The 16,516-nt window shown below is 40.1% G+C and overlaps 1 protein-coding gene across 14 annotated transcripts in view; it reads right to left on the bottom strand.

Moving 5' to 3' along the window:
- Window positions 1-1,155: 1,155 nt before the first annotated feature.
- ADD1 (adducin 1) overlaps window positions 1,156-16,516 on the bottom strand; it is a 110,870-nt gene continuing 95,509 nt past the window's right edge. For 9 of the 14 annotated variants that reach the window (XM_089691538.1, XM_089691537.1, XM_089691545.1 and 6 more), the window contains 2 exons: window positions 15,519-15,611; window positions 1,156-5,336 (listed from right to left, as the gene is read on the bottom strand). In XM_089691538.1, coding sequence (XP_089547664.1) covers window positions 4,930-5,336; window positions 15,519-15,611 — 500 coding nt within the window. In that variant the 3' untranslated portion in view covers window positions 1,156-4,929. Of the gene's footprint in view, window positions 5,337-12,671; window positions 12,707-15,518; window positions 15,612-16,516 lie in introns of those variants that run through there. The other 5 variants (XM_089691547.1, XM_089691550.1, XM_089691549.1 and 2 more) reach the window with 2 other exon arrangements.

The following is a 16,516-nucleotide window of genomic DNA, read 5'->3' as shown; positions in this document are numbered from 1 at the left end:
TGTAAGAAAGATGTATATACACCTATTTTCAGGCTGCTCTGGTCTTGTCACGTGATCTCCTGTGTCAGCCAGCGGCAAGTGCAGGGGAGAGGAGAGAGTACTCGACAACAGCTGGAATGCCTGGAAGCTGCAATGGTAATTCTGTTGGTGCTTCCTCCTCTTCCCTGCAGCTGCTGCTTGCTCACAGTCGAGCCGAATCATGTGACCAGACCAAACTGGCCTTAAAATAGGCAAGTATACAGCTCTTTCTTATACAGGTTAGTCAGAATAGGTGTTAGGAAACGGGAGAGAGCATTTTAAGATGAGTTAGATTTTGCATGAAATTCTACTTTAAGAATGGTTACGTTCTGCTTTAAATATATTGCAGAGTACCACTCAGATATGACGGCTTTATTAGTTTGCATTTTTAGGTATTTCTTCCCCTTTATTTTCACTGGTAATCCTCCTAGTAACACTTCCTGTTCTAGAGTGATATTGCTACCTCACTGTACTATATTAGAAAACAGAACAGGTCTACTGAAAACTCTCCACCCTCTCTTTTCCATAACATTGATAGGCAGGACTCCATAGTCCTCAGAAGAATGTAACAGATAAGAATGCAGCAAACAGCACAGGTTATCAGCTGACAAAATTCCAGGATCAAACAGGTGTTTTTGGTACCTAAATAGATAAAACAGTGCGTGTCCCCAGCTTAAGCTAAATCACCATTGTTTTTTTTTTTTTTCTGTTCAACCCAGTGGGCTAAACACAAGAAACCCATACAGATTTCCATACTAACATATCTAACTTTAGTGCGGTTATCACCCCACTGAGCTATTGTGTTCTGAACGGGGGACTGCCCCCTGCCAGAACACAATGACCAGCGATCACAACCATTGGCTGTGGATGCTGGTTTTCCAGCATGCTTGTTTGACAGAAGCAGACTGCGAGACTGGCTTCTATTGGATAAGGGTCGAAAGTCAGTTGGTTCTTGCTGAACCAATTGTTTTTGGCTAATTTTCGGCCCGTGTGTACCTAGCATTAGCCCTTCATACATTTAACACTCTTAGGCTTTTGATGCCAGAATACTGATAGTTATGACATCACAAATGAGAAATAAGTGACTTGTATGTAGACTTCATTAACATTCCACCGTAATACAATTTTACAAGACACTTCAGAGTTTAAACAATTTTATTGTGAGTAAAATAACAGTACAAGGAAAGAAGAGGGGAAAAAAATAATACATGACCCTTTTGAAATGTGTATCAGTACATTACTATACTAAACTGCGATACAAAGACCTGGAACTCAAATAATTGCAAAAATAAGGAGATGAAGGATATGCATCAACCAATATAAAGCAAAAGCTTCCACACAAGAATCATATGAAGCCGGCAACATTTCAATGCAGAGTTACATAAGCCAGAGGCTTTAGTGGATAGTAGGATGTCCCATCAGGTTATCTCTGCCTTAGGTACACAATGGAGGAAGCCATTTTGTTCTAGCGTAAAGCAGTTCATTAGGAACAAATTGTATCCTAGTGGTATGAGGCAATCCATGCTATAGTGACTTTGAAAGCTCCCAGTATACTGACGGGGCTGAATTGAGGGTTGGTTAACTTATAAGGCCTGTCCACACTAAACTGGTATGTAATCCTTTGGGTGGGTGGTGCCTGCTTTTTGTGTCTTGCAGAATAGGCCATTGTACCAAGCCGGAGGAGCTAGGACCGACCTCAACCATAATAAGGGATCTGCACCCTATGGGCAATTTTGTATTTTCCATGTAATGGTCACAAAAATGTCTGCAGGATATAAAAAAAAATCAATAGAGGTCAAGCACTGCATAGTCAAGGGAGGTAGGGAGAGCCAACTGCTGTGGTCCCAAAGATATAAGAAGCCCAACTAGACCCCATTCAATAACTGAAATACAAGTAGTCGATGAATGGACCTTTACATGTGGAATTTAGCAGCCAAGAGCTGAAAATCACACATTTCACCGAAAATGAAAAAAGTATTCTATAGTCAGAAGGCTTCTTTAAATAGTTAGGTAAAATATCTGCCTGGCTTCAGGGATTTGTCCACACGTAGACTAAACATGGTTTTATACAATCAAAACAGCCTCCTTTACTGTATACCAAGACAGGAGCAATTTAAGAAGAGAACCTGTAAGAATAAGGACTAGTGTAAGACTTGTGGGGTGTAAAGAGTACATCTGTTCATACATTAAAAGCATTACCTACATGCAGGAGTAATACAGTTGCAGGACGGTAATGCAATAACCAAAACAACCCTTTATTACATCACCTCCTCATATAATGATAAAGTAGGTTAAATCATACATATATATATATAAATACAAAAAAGTTATTTATTTCCAAATAATAGTCCAAAGTCTAAGAAGGTGATTGAGGCAGTGACATTCTATAAAGAGTTGCATCCTTCATATTGCAGGTAGAAAATAATGCCATTCATTTATGACGTCCAGTTAAAACTTTGTGTAGCATTTTATTAAGAAAATATAGATTTCAAGGGGATTTCCATGACGCCACCAACTCAGACCTCTGTATAAGCATTCAGAATGAATTGCTGACTGCCAATGGGCTGCAATACAGGAAATCAGCAGCAGGCGGAGCTGTAGATGAATCCTGTAAATTAGTTTCAGTGTAACTTAGCACCTGACACCTCCCTGTAACATGGTAAAGCCCAAATCTCAGCAAGGAGGTTCATGGAATTCTCCTTTCCTTCCCCAAATAAAGTTGTGAACAAAATAAGAATGTAGAATTCACCGCTTTTCACTGTAACAGCTTTGCCAGAATTAAAAAAACAAAAATATCAAACAAAAAATTTGGGTGTTGGGGTGCACAGTGCATTTCCAAAGAAACTGAGTGCAATATAAAAGAATGTTCTTTGAGATTTAAAAGAAAACTGATCCCTGTAATACTTCTCATTCACAGTAAATTCCCTCTAAAGAATTCAGGTAAAATGCTACAACTGACCAGAACGGTCTGGGTTACCTCTGAAGTTAACGAGACCTTCTCCCTAGGCTGAGCTTGTTAAAAAAGAAAATGTATTTTCATCGTTTTGTCATGGAAGACTTTAATTTGCAGACACAACCAGGTGTATTGTTCCTGGTAAGTGATATTATTAATGTTAAATAACCCTTCCCTATGGTACGAAGTGCCATCACTATGAACACATACAGCATTCCAGGTATTTATGACTAAAAGTTGATGGATTTACAAAGCAAGTTACATTGACTCTGCTTCAAATAAAATTCACAGTTAAAAAACCAAAGCAGAAATATATTAAAGTTTGTAGGGAGCCAAGTTGTGAGCTGAATGGATATCTGCTAAATTAGTTCAATGCTAGCCAAGCGTTGGCCTTGGTGGTGTATTTATAGGCCGGACCAATGGCTACCACTTTTCAGCAGAATAATATACCTTTTTTTTCTTTTAACAGTAAACTTAGTTACAGATCTTGGTGGAAGCAAGCAGAACCTCAAAGCCTCCTACTACGAGAGTATGTTTGTGGAAGAGCCAAAACTCCAAACAGCAAATCACGCCACTCTAGTCAGGAGGAGATGCAATAAGCCAGAGGGCCATTCTACCTGCTGATGTTTCAGAAAAACCTGGCTGGATTGACCCTTTAAGTTCCACCTTCACTGGCCATGCCAATTAAATACTGACCAGGTAGTACCCCTTGCAGCATTCTCCTGACTGGGGGTTTAGCCCACAGAATGGCTCTCTCCACTTTTATAGGCAATATATTACTCAATATTGGATGCAGTAGCAATTTTAACCAATGCAACTGAAATGTTGGAATGTGTTGAGATGTGCATAGAGCTTTTGGTTATTAAGCAATAGCCTGCAGTGGTCTTCCTATAGTAGCTGTTCTATTTCCAAAGCAATGTATTAGTACATACATTTGGTTAAAAATGCAATGTGAGCGTCATAGGATCCATTTAGTACCTTCACACTTACAAGTCTACCCTGCGGAAGGACCAACAATTAGGAAGAGAGGCAGGTAAATGTGGAAGCAGGCAGTGTCACTATCCACTGCTGCTGGGAATACACCTTTTCAAGCAATTCATTCACTTTCCAGTAGACTTTTAGTGACAGTTCTGCTGTGGGACTAAAACTCACAATAGAACTGGCTGGAATTAAGAAGATAGCAGACACACCAAGAAAGGTAAGGGATCCAGTTATAAAGCATACATGTGATGGTGTGTTTGAAATGAATTCACAATTCATCAGAGTTTCTATCCATTCATTCTTGTGATCGTAAAACGAATGTGACAGCCACACGGTTATACAGTGAAGAAGTGGTATGGGTGATCATTCCATGTCATTAAGGCAGCAGCAGTTCCTAGTGAAAAGAAGCACAAATGACGCCAGCAAACAGCCAATTACTTGCTTAGATTATTCAGCTAGAACCAAGACTACCCCATGAAAGCCCTGGTTAGGTAAGGGACTGAGTGTAAAGCAGCTTGGTGTACGCACAGCGAGGAATGACGGCAAGCCTGTTGGGTCACAAGGTTGAAAAGTTTCATCAATGTATAGGAAGGTGCTGAGCTCTGATGTGTACATGCCTTTTCCCCTGCAGAGCAAAGCAAAAGCCAGCTATTTACATAAGACATGCCCGAGTGTTAACAAAAAGTGGCAATCGCAAGCTATTTGGAGTGCATTTAGCTATTCAGCTGAGCTGTACAATCACAACTGAAAAGCTATGTGAAGTGAACAGTTTGTGTCATTAGCTGCTGAACACACAGGTTAGCACCTTACATGGAAGTGACTTTCCAGGTTTAACCTTTCACAATCAAACTATGACTAGCAGAATCAGTTACGGAATTTTCTGGCATTCCTTTATATAATGGAGACAAACAATAAGATTGGGTACATTCTAGTGGTTAATGGAACTCTTAGAAACATGACAGTGTTCCTGCAGCTCTCTACGACTCGCTCTTCTTCTTGCTCTTCTTCAGAAAGGAAGGAGTGCGGAATTTCTTCTTCTTTTTGGAGGGGGATTTGCCGGGAGATTCGTCGCTGCCAGCATCGACCTGTGCGGTTTCAGCCTGTGCGGCCTCTGGTTGAGCCGCCGCTACTTCCTCTGCAGCTGGTGCGGCAGCAGGAGAAGAGTCAACGTTCTGAGGTTCAGGCTCTTTGTGTTCTTTGGGAGCAGTTTCTGTGTGGACTTTGGGAAGGTCCTCCTCAGCAGAAGCATTTTCTCCTTCATTTGGTTTGTCCACTGCTGGAAAGACGAGAGATTCAGATGGCTCGTCTGGGGTAAGATCTGGAAGAGTCTGCTTGAAGGTTGCAGCATCACTGTCATCTCTGTAGGTTGGCTCATGATGAGACTCTGTAAGAAGGATCAGATGGAAAAAATGATTGATATTGTTCTTTGCAAAGACAGACACCTCTGAATACTATTACACACTTGTGTGTACCTCCTTTTATAATTGCGGTAATGGGTAGCAAGTGTAAAAAAGCAAATTCATGGTAGATCCATACAAACCATTTGCAAATATGTATGTAAAAGTTTTACTATATGTACAAACGTCAAGAACTATGGCCCTCTATCTATATTGGCTGTGAAGTTCTCAGTGTGCTTGACACCTGAGACCAGTAACCAACATTTGAATTCTTATAGAGCAAAGTGACTCACTCTACCAAAGGTGAACTCCCTGCTGTGAAAGTGCACTGAAGCTGTGCATTAATGTGTGGAAATGTGGCATCGCTTACAAATAAGAAAAATGTAAGACAACTAGGAGTGTAAATTAAGCAACAAAGCATTACTGTATGTAAATTTTATCTTTGCTGCAAGGCAAAGGTTCTCTACTTTGCCATAAAAAACTTGTTGTAAAGATGTAATCTGTTGAAAATTGTATTTAGTAATCCACTATTAGATAATTGTCCAATGTATGTTGTTTAATTACTGTCTGACAACTTGGGTTTAAAAATACAAGTTCACTTAAAAAAAAAAAAAAAAAAAAAAAAAAAAAAAAACAATTCCTCAATCCCTAACCCAACTAACCTAGACTTCTCTCAATCTGATGCTCACTTACCTCTCCATGACACCAGGAGCCTTCTCTGGTGTTTAAATCCTCTGGCCCAAAATCTTCTCATGCAGTGACTCCTCATAGGCTAAAATTGGGCTGTACGTGCCATCTCTCTAGTATTGAGAGTATTGCCCTATTGTAAATCTATGATGAGTTACAATGCTGGTGTGACAAATTCTGGAGAGGACTTCAGGCCCAAGAACATCAATACCAAAAGGAGAATATCGCTATCATGAAGACACAAATAAGCACTTAGGCATGTGTTGGTTTTAGGTCAGACCACCAAAAAATTCAAACCAATAACAAAGTATGAAAAGAAAAATATATTAATTATACTTCTAGAAAAAGAAACCCTAATGCATAAAAACAAATCCCCGAAGATGTAGGCAAGAAACATCTACCCCTTATATGTAGCATTAAAAAAAAGTGCCCTCTAAAAAAGGTACTCGCTGGAGGAAACAATCTGGACAGAAAAAAAGCCTTCTCCCGATGAACTCTTAGGGCTCATTTACACTTGCTTTGACTTTAACACACATTGAAGCACCTACCACTTCAGCATGCTTTTTTTAATGTGTTTTTGATGCTTTGATAAAGCTTGGCAAATGCCCTGTGTTTGTTGATTTTCAATTTGTTTTAAAGGGGCCCAGTAGAATTCCTGCTCAGTAATACCCCCACTCAGCAGATCCCCAGCTCATTAGTAACCTTGTTTATCAGATTCCCTGCTCAGTAGTACCCCCAGCGCTGATGATGCCCCCCATTACTTAGTAATCCCTACCTAGCTCTGCTTACCCCCTCTTCAGTAGTAACCCCCAGCTCTGCTGATCTTCCACTCAATAGTAACCCCTGCTGATCCTCTGCCGCTCATTTCTATCTCTCCGGTCCTTGCTCACCTTCTGCTATATCGCCCCCATGTTGCACACCACATGTACCGTCTGCTAGTTGCTCCGCTGCAGTCTGGACCCAGCTCACCTTCCTACTGCTGCTCACCAGTGACGTCTGTATGAGACACTTCCAGAATATACAGTATACACATAAACTGGAAGTGACTGTTGACGACATCTGTCCGGTTCGCTTGTTGGTTCCCAGTGCATCCTGGGATATCTCCTACCTGCAATACCTTTAAAACAAAGCGAGGCTAACACTGAACAAAAGCCCATCAAAAGTTTCAGGTGCTCCAAGCAACTGTTGTCACAGACTTCTATGAAGGCTTTCGAGCGTCAAAAAAATTGACATGGGGTAAAATATTTGAAGCAAAGCAACCACAACATGTGAACAGGACTGTCAAGTAACCATTTTATGTACCTATCAGGTGCTTTGACATTCAGTGTTTAAGAAGCGTGTCCAATGCCACATTTTGAATCAAGTGTAAACAATCCCTTGGAGCATTTGTCTGGACATCAGCTGTTAAAACTTTGGGTGCACCATTGATTAAATCCTTAAGAATACACTGGCTCTTTTTCAAGGCGACAAGAGACAGTGACAGACCTTGAAAAAGATGGCCATCATGTTCTTGAAATGTTTGTAACTTTTTTTGCCGATATGAGACTCCAGTAAATTCTGCTTCAGAATCAACTTCTCGGTGTGTTGGTTTTCTCTTCATTGCTGGACGTCTACCCTGCTATGTTTTGTTATCTTTCACTATTGGCCTCTATTATCTCTGATGTTCTTGTTCGCTGGGCATGAGCGCTTACCTTTGTTCTGTTATCTGTAGCATTACTGTGTGTTGTCGGCATGTTGCGTTTTGTCTGCAACCTTTCCTATCTGTGTGCCTGTGTTTGCCTTTATGTCAGACCTTGGTCTGTCCGACAGCAAAAAAAAGACGATTTTCCCTTCTGTGGGTACTTTAGCCATGCTTCATATATGGGGTAAATGTCTTTTGAATGCATTATTTATGCATGTTTTCAATTGGTTTTATGGGTTAGGACTTCTTTATGTTCAATAACCTTTATAGTATTTTGTTTTTCCACATGCTACGATTTGCATGTTATGTTGGTGCAACCACAGGATATGGGGAGCCTTCCCTTCTTTTGTACTGTTCTTTTCCTCTTTGCAACCTCTGGCTAGCACATGTAGGTAGTACAGTTCTGAAAACTCTCAGGATCATTAGATAGGAAAGTGCTGGGTGCAGGGCAACATAACACCCAAACCAACAACCGTTGTCTTCACTTCTAACAAGCTAAACTTCAGTGTCATTACAAAATTAAATATTTAAATATCCCTGTTATATATTTTTTGCTTTGGACACTGGATCCTGCATTAGACAGACACTCACCTTGGTAGAAAGTGCAGTGTGTTTAGCAAACATTATAAGGCTGGCCCCACACAGTGGGGTCCAGATACAGTCCTCAAGGTACGACACCAAGGGGTATCAGTCTGGAAGCTGCTATGTAGTACAATAAGAAAGTCAGATCTTGATACAGGTTTCAGAAAAAAAAAAAAAAAAAAAAAAAGGGAACAGTAAAAAAAAAATTTTTTTGCCAGTCTCCAGTGGTAGCCAGCATATAACCCATAGTCTATAAATACAAGCCTTGTGTCCTATACTGTACAATTGAGATATTTTTAATACCAATTTCAAAAGTACTTGAATTCTGTCTATTTCATTTGCAACAAAGCAATGTACTTCATTGGTTTGGCACAATTCAAAGACAAAAAAATTGAGCCATAGCAAATAACTGCAGGGATGTATATGGAGCTGTTCTCGCAGAGCTGCTATATGGTGGGTGTCACAATCCCCTGCCAAAACATCTCATTCTAAATAAATATGTCCTTATAGGAGGGGAGAGTAAGCAGATGAACTCATTGGTTTACAACCGATCCTTCATTGTCCTGCAGGCTGGTGGCAGGTTCTTGTCTTTCTAAACTGCACTGTGAGTCTGGCACTTGCCAATGCTGTCAGGAGTGGGTATCCGAATTACAGGACTATCCAAACAGAATTATAAGACAGTTTACATACATGATTTCCACTGTTCAAACCTTTACATACATGTTTGTAAATGATACAGATCAGAATTATTTAGCATACCAGCAGATGGCCATGCAGTGTATGTTTCTAGAGCCAGCACGTGTCATGTGAAGTGTGTAATACATTCATTAGTTATTTATGTTTTTTCCAGAAGAAAGAAAAAGGAAGCTGAACCTCCCTCCCAAAGTTTTGTTAAAAAGCAGTTAAACATCAAGTACAGAAAGGAAACCATTCAGATGTATTTTAGGATTACTATTAATGTATTAGAAACTTGTTAGCAAAATTAAAAATATGTTTTCCGCTTTCAAATCAGCCTTTCCATATTGTACATTCTAAAAATAATAATAAAAGGAGTGAAACAATCTGTAAGCCTCCCAAGCAATGATACAATGGTGCACCTGCCAAATCTCCATGCAGTCTGTATTTATATATCATTCAAAACCAAAGATTTTTTTTTTTTTTACTTCCTCAACCTATATTAGGTACAATGCTGTTCAATTATATTATATAAGGTGTATATGAATATTATAATAGGTCTGTACTCTGTACAGGGATGTTAAAGTTCTCTCATTCCTTATTCAAAATATGTAAATACTTTACTGTGTATAGTCTGGGCACATCTTCACTTTAACATAAGGCCCCATTCACCTTTGTAGCTATAGGCATTGTGGAAAAACGAAACTGCAAAGTGCACAACAGAAGCACTAAAATAAGATTTACTTTCAAGTGGTTGTAAACCCTCACATATAGCCAGTGACGTGACAAGCTTCAGGTGATACAGAGAGATGAAGCAAATCCTTATACACAAGCTGTACCTGTTTATCTGCAGCCCTCTGTTCTCAAGAGCCGTTCAAAGTTTACATAGAAGGCAGGGGTTGGGTACCAAAAGTCACACACTACACATGGGTATGGGATTCACTAGTGAATCAAACTATTCTGCACGTATTAGCTACGCAGGAGCAGCATGTCAACCAGAGCAATACTACTTTTTTGACAGTTCTTTCAGCTCTACCCTCACAGACTTATTCTGGATGGCTGAGAAATTTTTTTTTTTTTTTAAACACTTGTCCCAAACACATTTTTGTACTGGCCAATTATAAACTCATAAGAATGCAGCAGATCAGTCACTAGAAAAAATACTTTATAAACACTGCCCACAAGAATGCAGCTCAGTGTAATCAGAGCACAACATTGCTTCTTCCAGTGTCTATAGTCTAAATGTGAGATTTAATTAACAGACACAAGGTGTGAATGACTGTATGGAGTAGAAGCACAATCTATATGATACATGGAAAACTGGACACTCGCTATTGTCACACGTTGTCATGCAATGAGAACATTTATATACACCTTCATTTTTTGAGTTTTGGTCAGTCTATTTCTATGCAGTATTAAGTTTAACAAGGGGCACTCCCTGAAATCTATACGAGGTGGTATCAAAAAGTTTTCAGACTAGCTTTGTTACTTGCCAACAGATGGCAGCACAAGGCTGCAGACACAGCCACAGAGAGCACCAACCTTCATAAGTCAGTGTGTAAAAAGACACCGTCCTGTGTACATTGGGAGCTGTGCAACTGGTGCTATTCTGACCACGTGTGTTACCATGTCTGCCATTTCATCATGGACAAGTTAGAACAAAGCAAACATGAAATTCTGTGTGAAGCCCCGTACACCCAGGTTTTATCACTGATAATGATCCTCGACATGAGGGACAGGTCACCCACGGCACACTAATGGAGGCAGCCTTGTGCTTCCATCTGTTGGTGTGTTACAAAAGTAGTCTCAAAACGTTTTGATACCACCTTGTATGCAAATAAGCTTCTGGAAAAGGAAATTTAAATTTCTGTGTACCCACCGTTCAGAAGGTCTCTAGGTGAACTCCCCACCCACACAGCTAACGGCTACAACTAGGTAAAAATGTTAGTTCACCAGAAGGTGTTCTAAGCCAGTTAAGGGGCTGGGTGACTATGAAGGGAACCCGTGCAAGAGAAATACATGGGCTCCAATTGCCAACCCCTCCTAAAAGGGTCTGTAGCCTGGCTACTGTGTCGGTCCTTCTGAAGCCAGCATTTTCAGAAAGCTGTTGGAAATGGAGGCTGACATTTTTCTTAGTACATCCAATCGGTGCCATGTAAAACTAGAAATAACCCATAAGTAATTTATTCTCTTTTGCAAAGAATTGCAAGCATTTATTCATGATGTGTCTGGGGTCTCCTGTCACAATTTCAGTGTTACTTGTACATTTATTTGGAGCATTAGACCACTGCTGCACTAGAACGGTTATTCCCCATTCCCTCTCCCCCCCCCCCACCCGGTATGAGTAGACAATGCCCGATCCTTGGTATTAGGGGGGAGAAATAGTTGGTGTCAGTAGTACAAAAGTACCCCATTTTTTGTTTTCAGTGGAATAGTGTCACACTGTTGGTGTCAGTGGCAGGAATTATGCCCCCTTGTCAGTGGCAGGAATTATGCCTCAAGGACTAGATAATGGCAAGCAAAGGGCCACATCTAGCCCCAGTTTGAAGACCCTTAGATTTGATGACCTTTGCTCTTCTGCAGAAGTATGATCTGGATAAAATAACAGCTTTCTCCTACCAAAGACAGACTTATTAGTATCATTATATGGAATTACTATTCAAAGCCCAGTTGAAAGCACCTCTCTTATAACATGGGTGCAGTCATGCTGCAGTAATGTATGTGGCAGACTTTTCTTTAAATTTATTTTAATCTTTTTAACAATGGGTTGGTGCTGCAGCCTTTATCCTTGTCTCCTGTACCAGAAGCAAGCTGGAGATCTGGACCCATTTTATACGCCCCTTGTGCAGTGCACCAATTAAAAACACTCGGGGTCCACAAACAAAATTGTTGATTGGAGGACTGCACAGGGGCGGAGACCAGCTGTTCAGATCTCCAACATCAGCACAGAAATGTTATGAATGGCTGCAGCATCAACACATTAAAAGAAAGCAGCCTGCCACATGCTTAAGTTTAAAAGACAACCTAATTGCATCTATGTAATATAAAAATGTGATTTCATATTGGCTTTAAAGGTTCCATGCAGCCTAAATCAGTCACGAAGGGCTCTGGCAGTGAAAAAGGGTAGCTTCAGGATACAGAAATAGCTACCAACTGTGATTTGTTCAGCACTCCTGTTTTCGGTCTCTGGTTAAACATCTGGGGTAGATAATGAAGACATTTTTTGCTGAATAGTATCACAGGGCTCCTCAATGAACACCAATATACTTATATGCTACTATAGGTGCATTTTATCCTCCGCATTGTTTGTTACCTCCTTAACAGGTATCTATGAGAGTCAGCAATAAGGGGCTCAAAACAACAAGGCACTGCAGATTTACAATAAAAATTAAAATTTATCTCCACACAAACCCTGTGTGCAAACATACACTTTCCTATTCTGTTCATGAATTCAGCTTTTTAACCCCCATTGATTGGATGGCTGTAATCTACCACCTTTGCTGCTTTCTAACTACTACTCATCTCACAATCGTACAACTGAGTGCAATGGCTAGGACAATTAGTATTAAACAAGGGGCTTATTTACGAGTAACCAAATTAAAAACAAGGACGCGATAGAATGAAGCAAAGCACACAAGGATTGGAGGAAAAGTAAAAAAAAGGAAAGGAAATAGGTCAAAGAATGAGATGATACTTACTATGGTAACAGGTACTCTTTAGCATATCCATCTCCTGTTTGGCAGCCACAAGAAAAAAAGCACAAGTAGAAAAAAAAAAGTCTAATGCATTCATTGAAGCGGTTTAAAAGTCAAATGAATAGCTGGCAACAATCTAGGGATGATAAAAGGCAAGAGGTGCGGATCTGAATGAAGATAACTCAGACATATGGTATTATATGTAGGAGAGGGAGCACAGACAATACTCAGACAGCTCAGGTAGATGGGCTAGACACTGGGGGCTGACCTATTCATTTTATTTCATAGCTGTCAATCTTTACTGTATATTTAATCATGTCTCATCTATCTGAAGTGTTGCTTTACCCACCTATATTTTATTTAAATACACTTTTTAAATGTATGTTCTGGTACAAAATACAACAGTACATAAAGACATCAGAAACCACATGAAAGCGGGTCATAAAATCATATCCAGCCAGACGAGATAAGTTATGTTACCACCATGCAAACTGCATGCAATAAAACCAACATGCAAGGTTGCTGTATACAAGTGTAATGGGCAATATATATACAGCATGTGGAAGACAGATAATGTCTTTTTAATAACAAGCAATGTTCATACAACTGGTGTGAGCCGCACAGTGGCCAATGTACAGGAAAAAAAAAAATCTGCTGCTAAAGTTGTGCAAGTGCTCACAGCAACCAAGAGTCACCTGATTGGTTGCTGAGAAAATCTGCTCAGGTCGTCTTTTGCTCCAAATATTGTATACCAGTCCCACATTCTTACAAGTAGTGCAGAATACATGAGTAATAGTAGGACACAGTGAGGGAGATTTACTACAACTGGAACACACAGAATCTGGTGCAGCCGTGCATAGCAACCAATCAGCTTCTAATTTCAGCATGTTGAATTAAGTTTTAACAATAAAAGCTGCACCAGCTTTAGTAAATCTCCCCCTGCACCAGTTTTATTAAAACCAGAATGTATATGTATAAATGTGTGCAAAACTGATCAACCAATATTCTGTGAGCCATTATGTAACAAGTAGTAGCAAGCCCTCAAGCTGATATACAAGTTCACCAGCCAGACTTTATCCTACAATAACTGGCAAAATGACACAAGCATTTAAATGAATGCTCCATTTGCATTTATTCGCCTAGCTCTCAACTACTGGAGCAGTTATGATATGAAATAAAGAGCACATGCAATCTTCATGTAGTGCTTCTTCCTCCATTCCATTGAAAGAACGTAATGGGTGCACAGGCAGAAATAATAATAATAAAAACAAATTATCAAAGAAAAAAAAAAAAACTGGGCTTGAATGCAACTTTATGAACTGTCTCCTTGGAGTGGGTTCTAATCCTTTGCTTTTCTATGAGTAAGGGATCAAACATTCTGAATGTATGGCAGCAGTCAGCACTGGACAGAAAATGCAATGGGTCCTGATTCTCCAAGATGTGACAGGCAGGTCGTACTTGGGGAAGAATGCCTGCACTATATATCAACAGCTTAAAATCTTTAGCGTCTTTTCACCACATGTATTGAGTAGTACAGATTTGTACTGCATTAGCCATCGAATGGCATAGAGATTTTGCAATCTAAGTGATACCCTTTATGGCCAAATTTAAGCTATTGCAAGGTAGTATGGGGTAGTGAGAAAAAAAAACAAACATTCATACTCGCCTCTGTGCTGCGGCATTGGTGTAAGGCTGCAGGTGTCCCACGTCTGCTCCAAATCCAAGAATTGAGCGATCACATGACTGCTGATCGCTCAGCTGGGAGCGGAAAATATTGACTTTTATTCACTGGCTCTGCTTCTCCAGCGCTCAATGGAGTGCCTGGCTGGAGAGGGGATGGGCGCACCTGACTCCGGCTCTCAGTCGTACGCAGAGAGTTAGAGCCAGCTTTCAGAATCCATCCACAGTCTGGAGCAGCTCTGCCTGGTCAGCTGACAGCAGCAATAGTCCACTATCAGCTGACTTTGGGACAAAGGAAAACAAAAAGGTAAGTGCACTCTTGTGACCCACCAAAAGTATGGCCAAAAAAAAAAAAAAGCTTTGCCCATATTTCTCTTTTAAACATACAAGCTTTCATGATAACTTTGTACCATTTGACAGGCTTCATACACTTTTGAAACTCACATTTAGACATGAGGAGCAATGAAGGGGTATCACTTAAACTCCAAACTTTACATATTGATGGGGGAAAGAAGGCGTTCGGAAGGTGGCAGTATTGTCTCCTGCATGCCTGGCAACAGCTGCTTTCCTGCCCTCTAAAACACAATCCACTGCGGATCACTTTTCAGAGAGGAGGGAGAGAGTCCTGTAGGTGTGAATGAGCCCTTAGGCACATTTAAATGTATGAAATGTGTGTCCAGCTGATCATTTTGCAAAATCGATATTTCCAAAGTGTATATGCTGATACAAATAAAGTATGTATTGAAGCTGTGCAGAGGTGTTTGACTTTACATGGAGAGGGAACAGATGACTGCGTGTGATCGAGGGGTAGAATGGGTACCACAATCGGCACCAGATAAGCCTGTGTCAATGGGTTTTGGTTAGCTTCAAGTGTGAGGGTCAAATGAATTCAATGTCAAATGAATTCTGAATCTCAGAAGCATCTCATATAGATGCCAATTGTGACTACCCCACAAGCCCGTCGACACATGCCCTATTGGCGGAAAAGCCTATACAATGTATCCAGTGAATAGAAAACTAACAAGTAACTACTGTGTATCTATGGCTTGGCTGCCAGAGATGTTTTACATTTTTAGAAAAACAAAACAAAAAGTTAAAAGTAGGTACTTTTTTTTTTTAAACCTGTAAATAATTTATGTAGCATCACACCAGAATAAAGCAAAACATACCTTCTTCTTGCTTGATTGGTGTGCTGGGAGGAGTGCGGACTAAGGAGGTGTCTGGGAGTATGTCCTTGTGTTCTGCCACCTCCTCTGGTTGATCTGGAGAGGAAGGACAAACAAGTTCATCAGGCACTTACCTGAGGAAATGTTGGCAATCTGGGACAAATTTATAAGCCATTCAAGTAAAGCAAGCAAAAAGATATTCAAAAGTTGCTTTTTAATTATTAACTATTCAGGGTTGTAAAACCCATTTGGCAATAAATGCAATGCCACCTCAGTCTGACTGAAGTCTAGTTACAAATCAAATAATAAAATGATATATCAGTGTGACATGAGGTTCAACTTCCTCCATAAAGGAAAAGAGGAAGTTTTTCCTAATCTGCTTAATCATTTTTTCAGCGAAAAACCAGAAAGGTGAGTTATTCAGTGTTTGAACTGCAGCTATGAGTACTAATTGCTTGCTTGAAATAATTAGCCACCACCTAGAAGCAGAAGACTTAACGGATTCTTGCAGAACACCCTGTGATAATCAGAAGTATAATTGAAGCGGACCTACAATCAATATCTGGTTGGAGATTGCAATTGAGAGCAGATCATTCATTATCTATAAATCAGGTCAGGTTACAGAGGAAAGTCAGCATAGTAGATGCAGAAAAAGAATAGACCTCAGCTCTTAAAAAGTACAAGTCCAGACAAATTATTTTAGCATTAGAGTAAAGAAAGTATGCAAAGGTTAGAGCCTTTGTCAGGTTTTTATTGCTGCCTTCATGCCCTGTCCAAAATGTCAAAAACAGAAATGAGAGGAAATATCCCCACTTCACAGCTCTTTCAGTGCATCAAACATGAGTAAAATGCTGGATTACACCTGGATTTCTGTCCGTGAAAATGATCAGAAAGATAGTGAGGGATGATCTCCATAGTGAGGACAGCACTCAAGACCTGACAAGTCTAAAACCTCCCCATTCTATTCAAATCTAGAAAAAAATTTAGACCCCTGAAGTTGC

Source organism: Staurois parvus, unplaced genomic scaffold (genome assembly GCF_062004578.1).
Source record: "Staurois parvus isolate SC_StPar_1 unplaced genomic scaffold, SC_StPar_1.0 ptg000564l, whole genome shotgun sequence".
Classification (NCBI taxonomy): domain Eukaryota; kingdom Metazoa; phylum Chordata; class Amphibia; order Anura; family Ranidae; genus Staurois; species Staurois parvus.
Note: the sequence above shows the minus strand (reverse complement) of the source record. Positions and strands in the feature narration are given on the sequence as shown.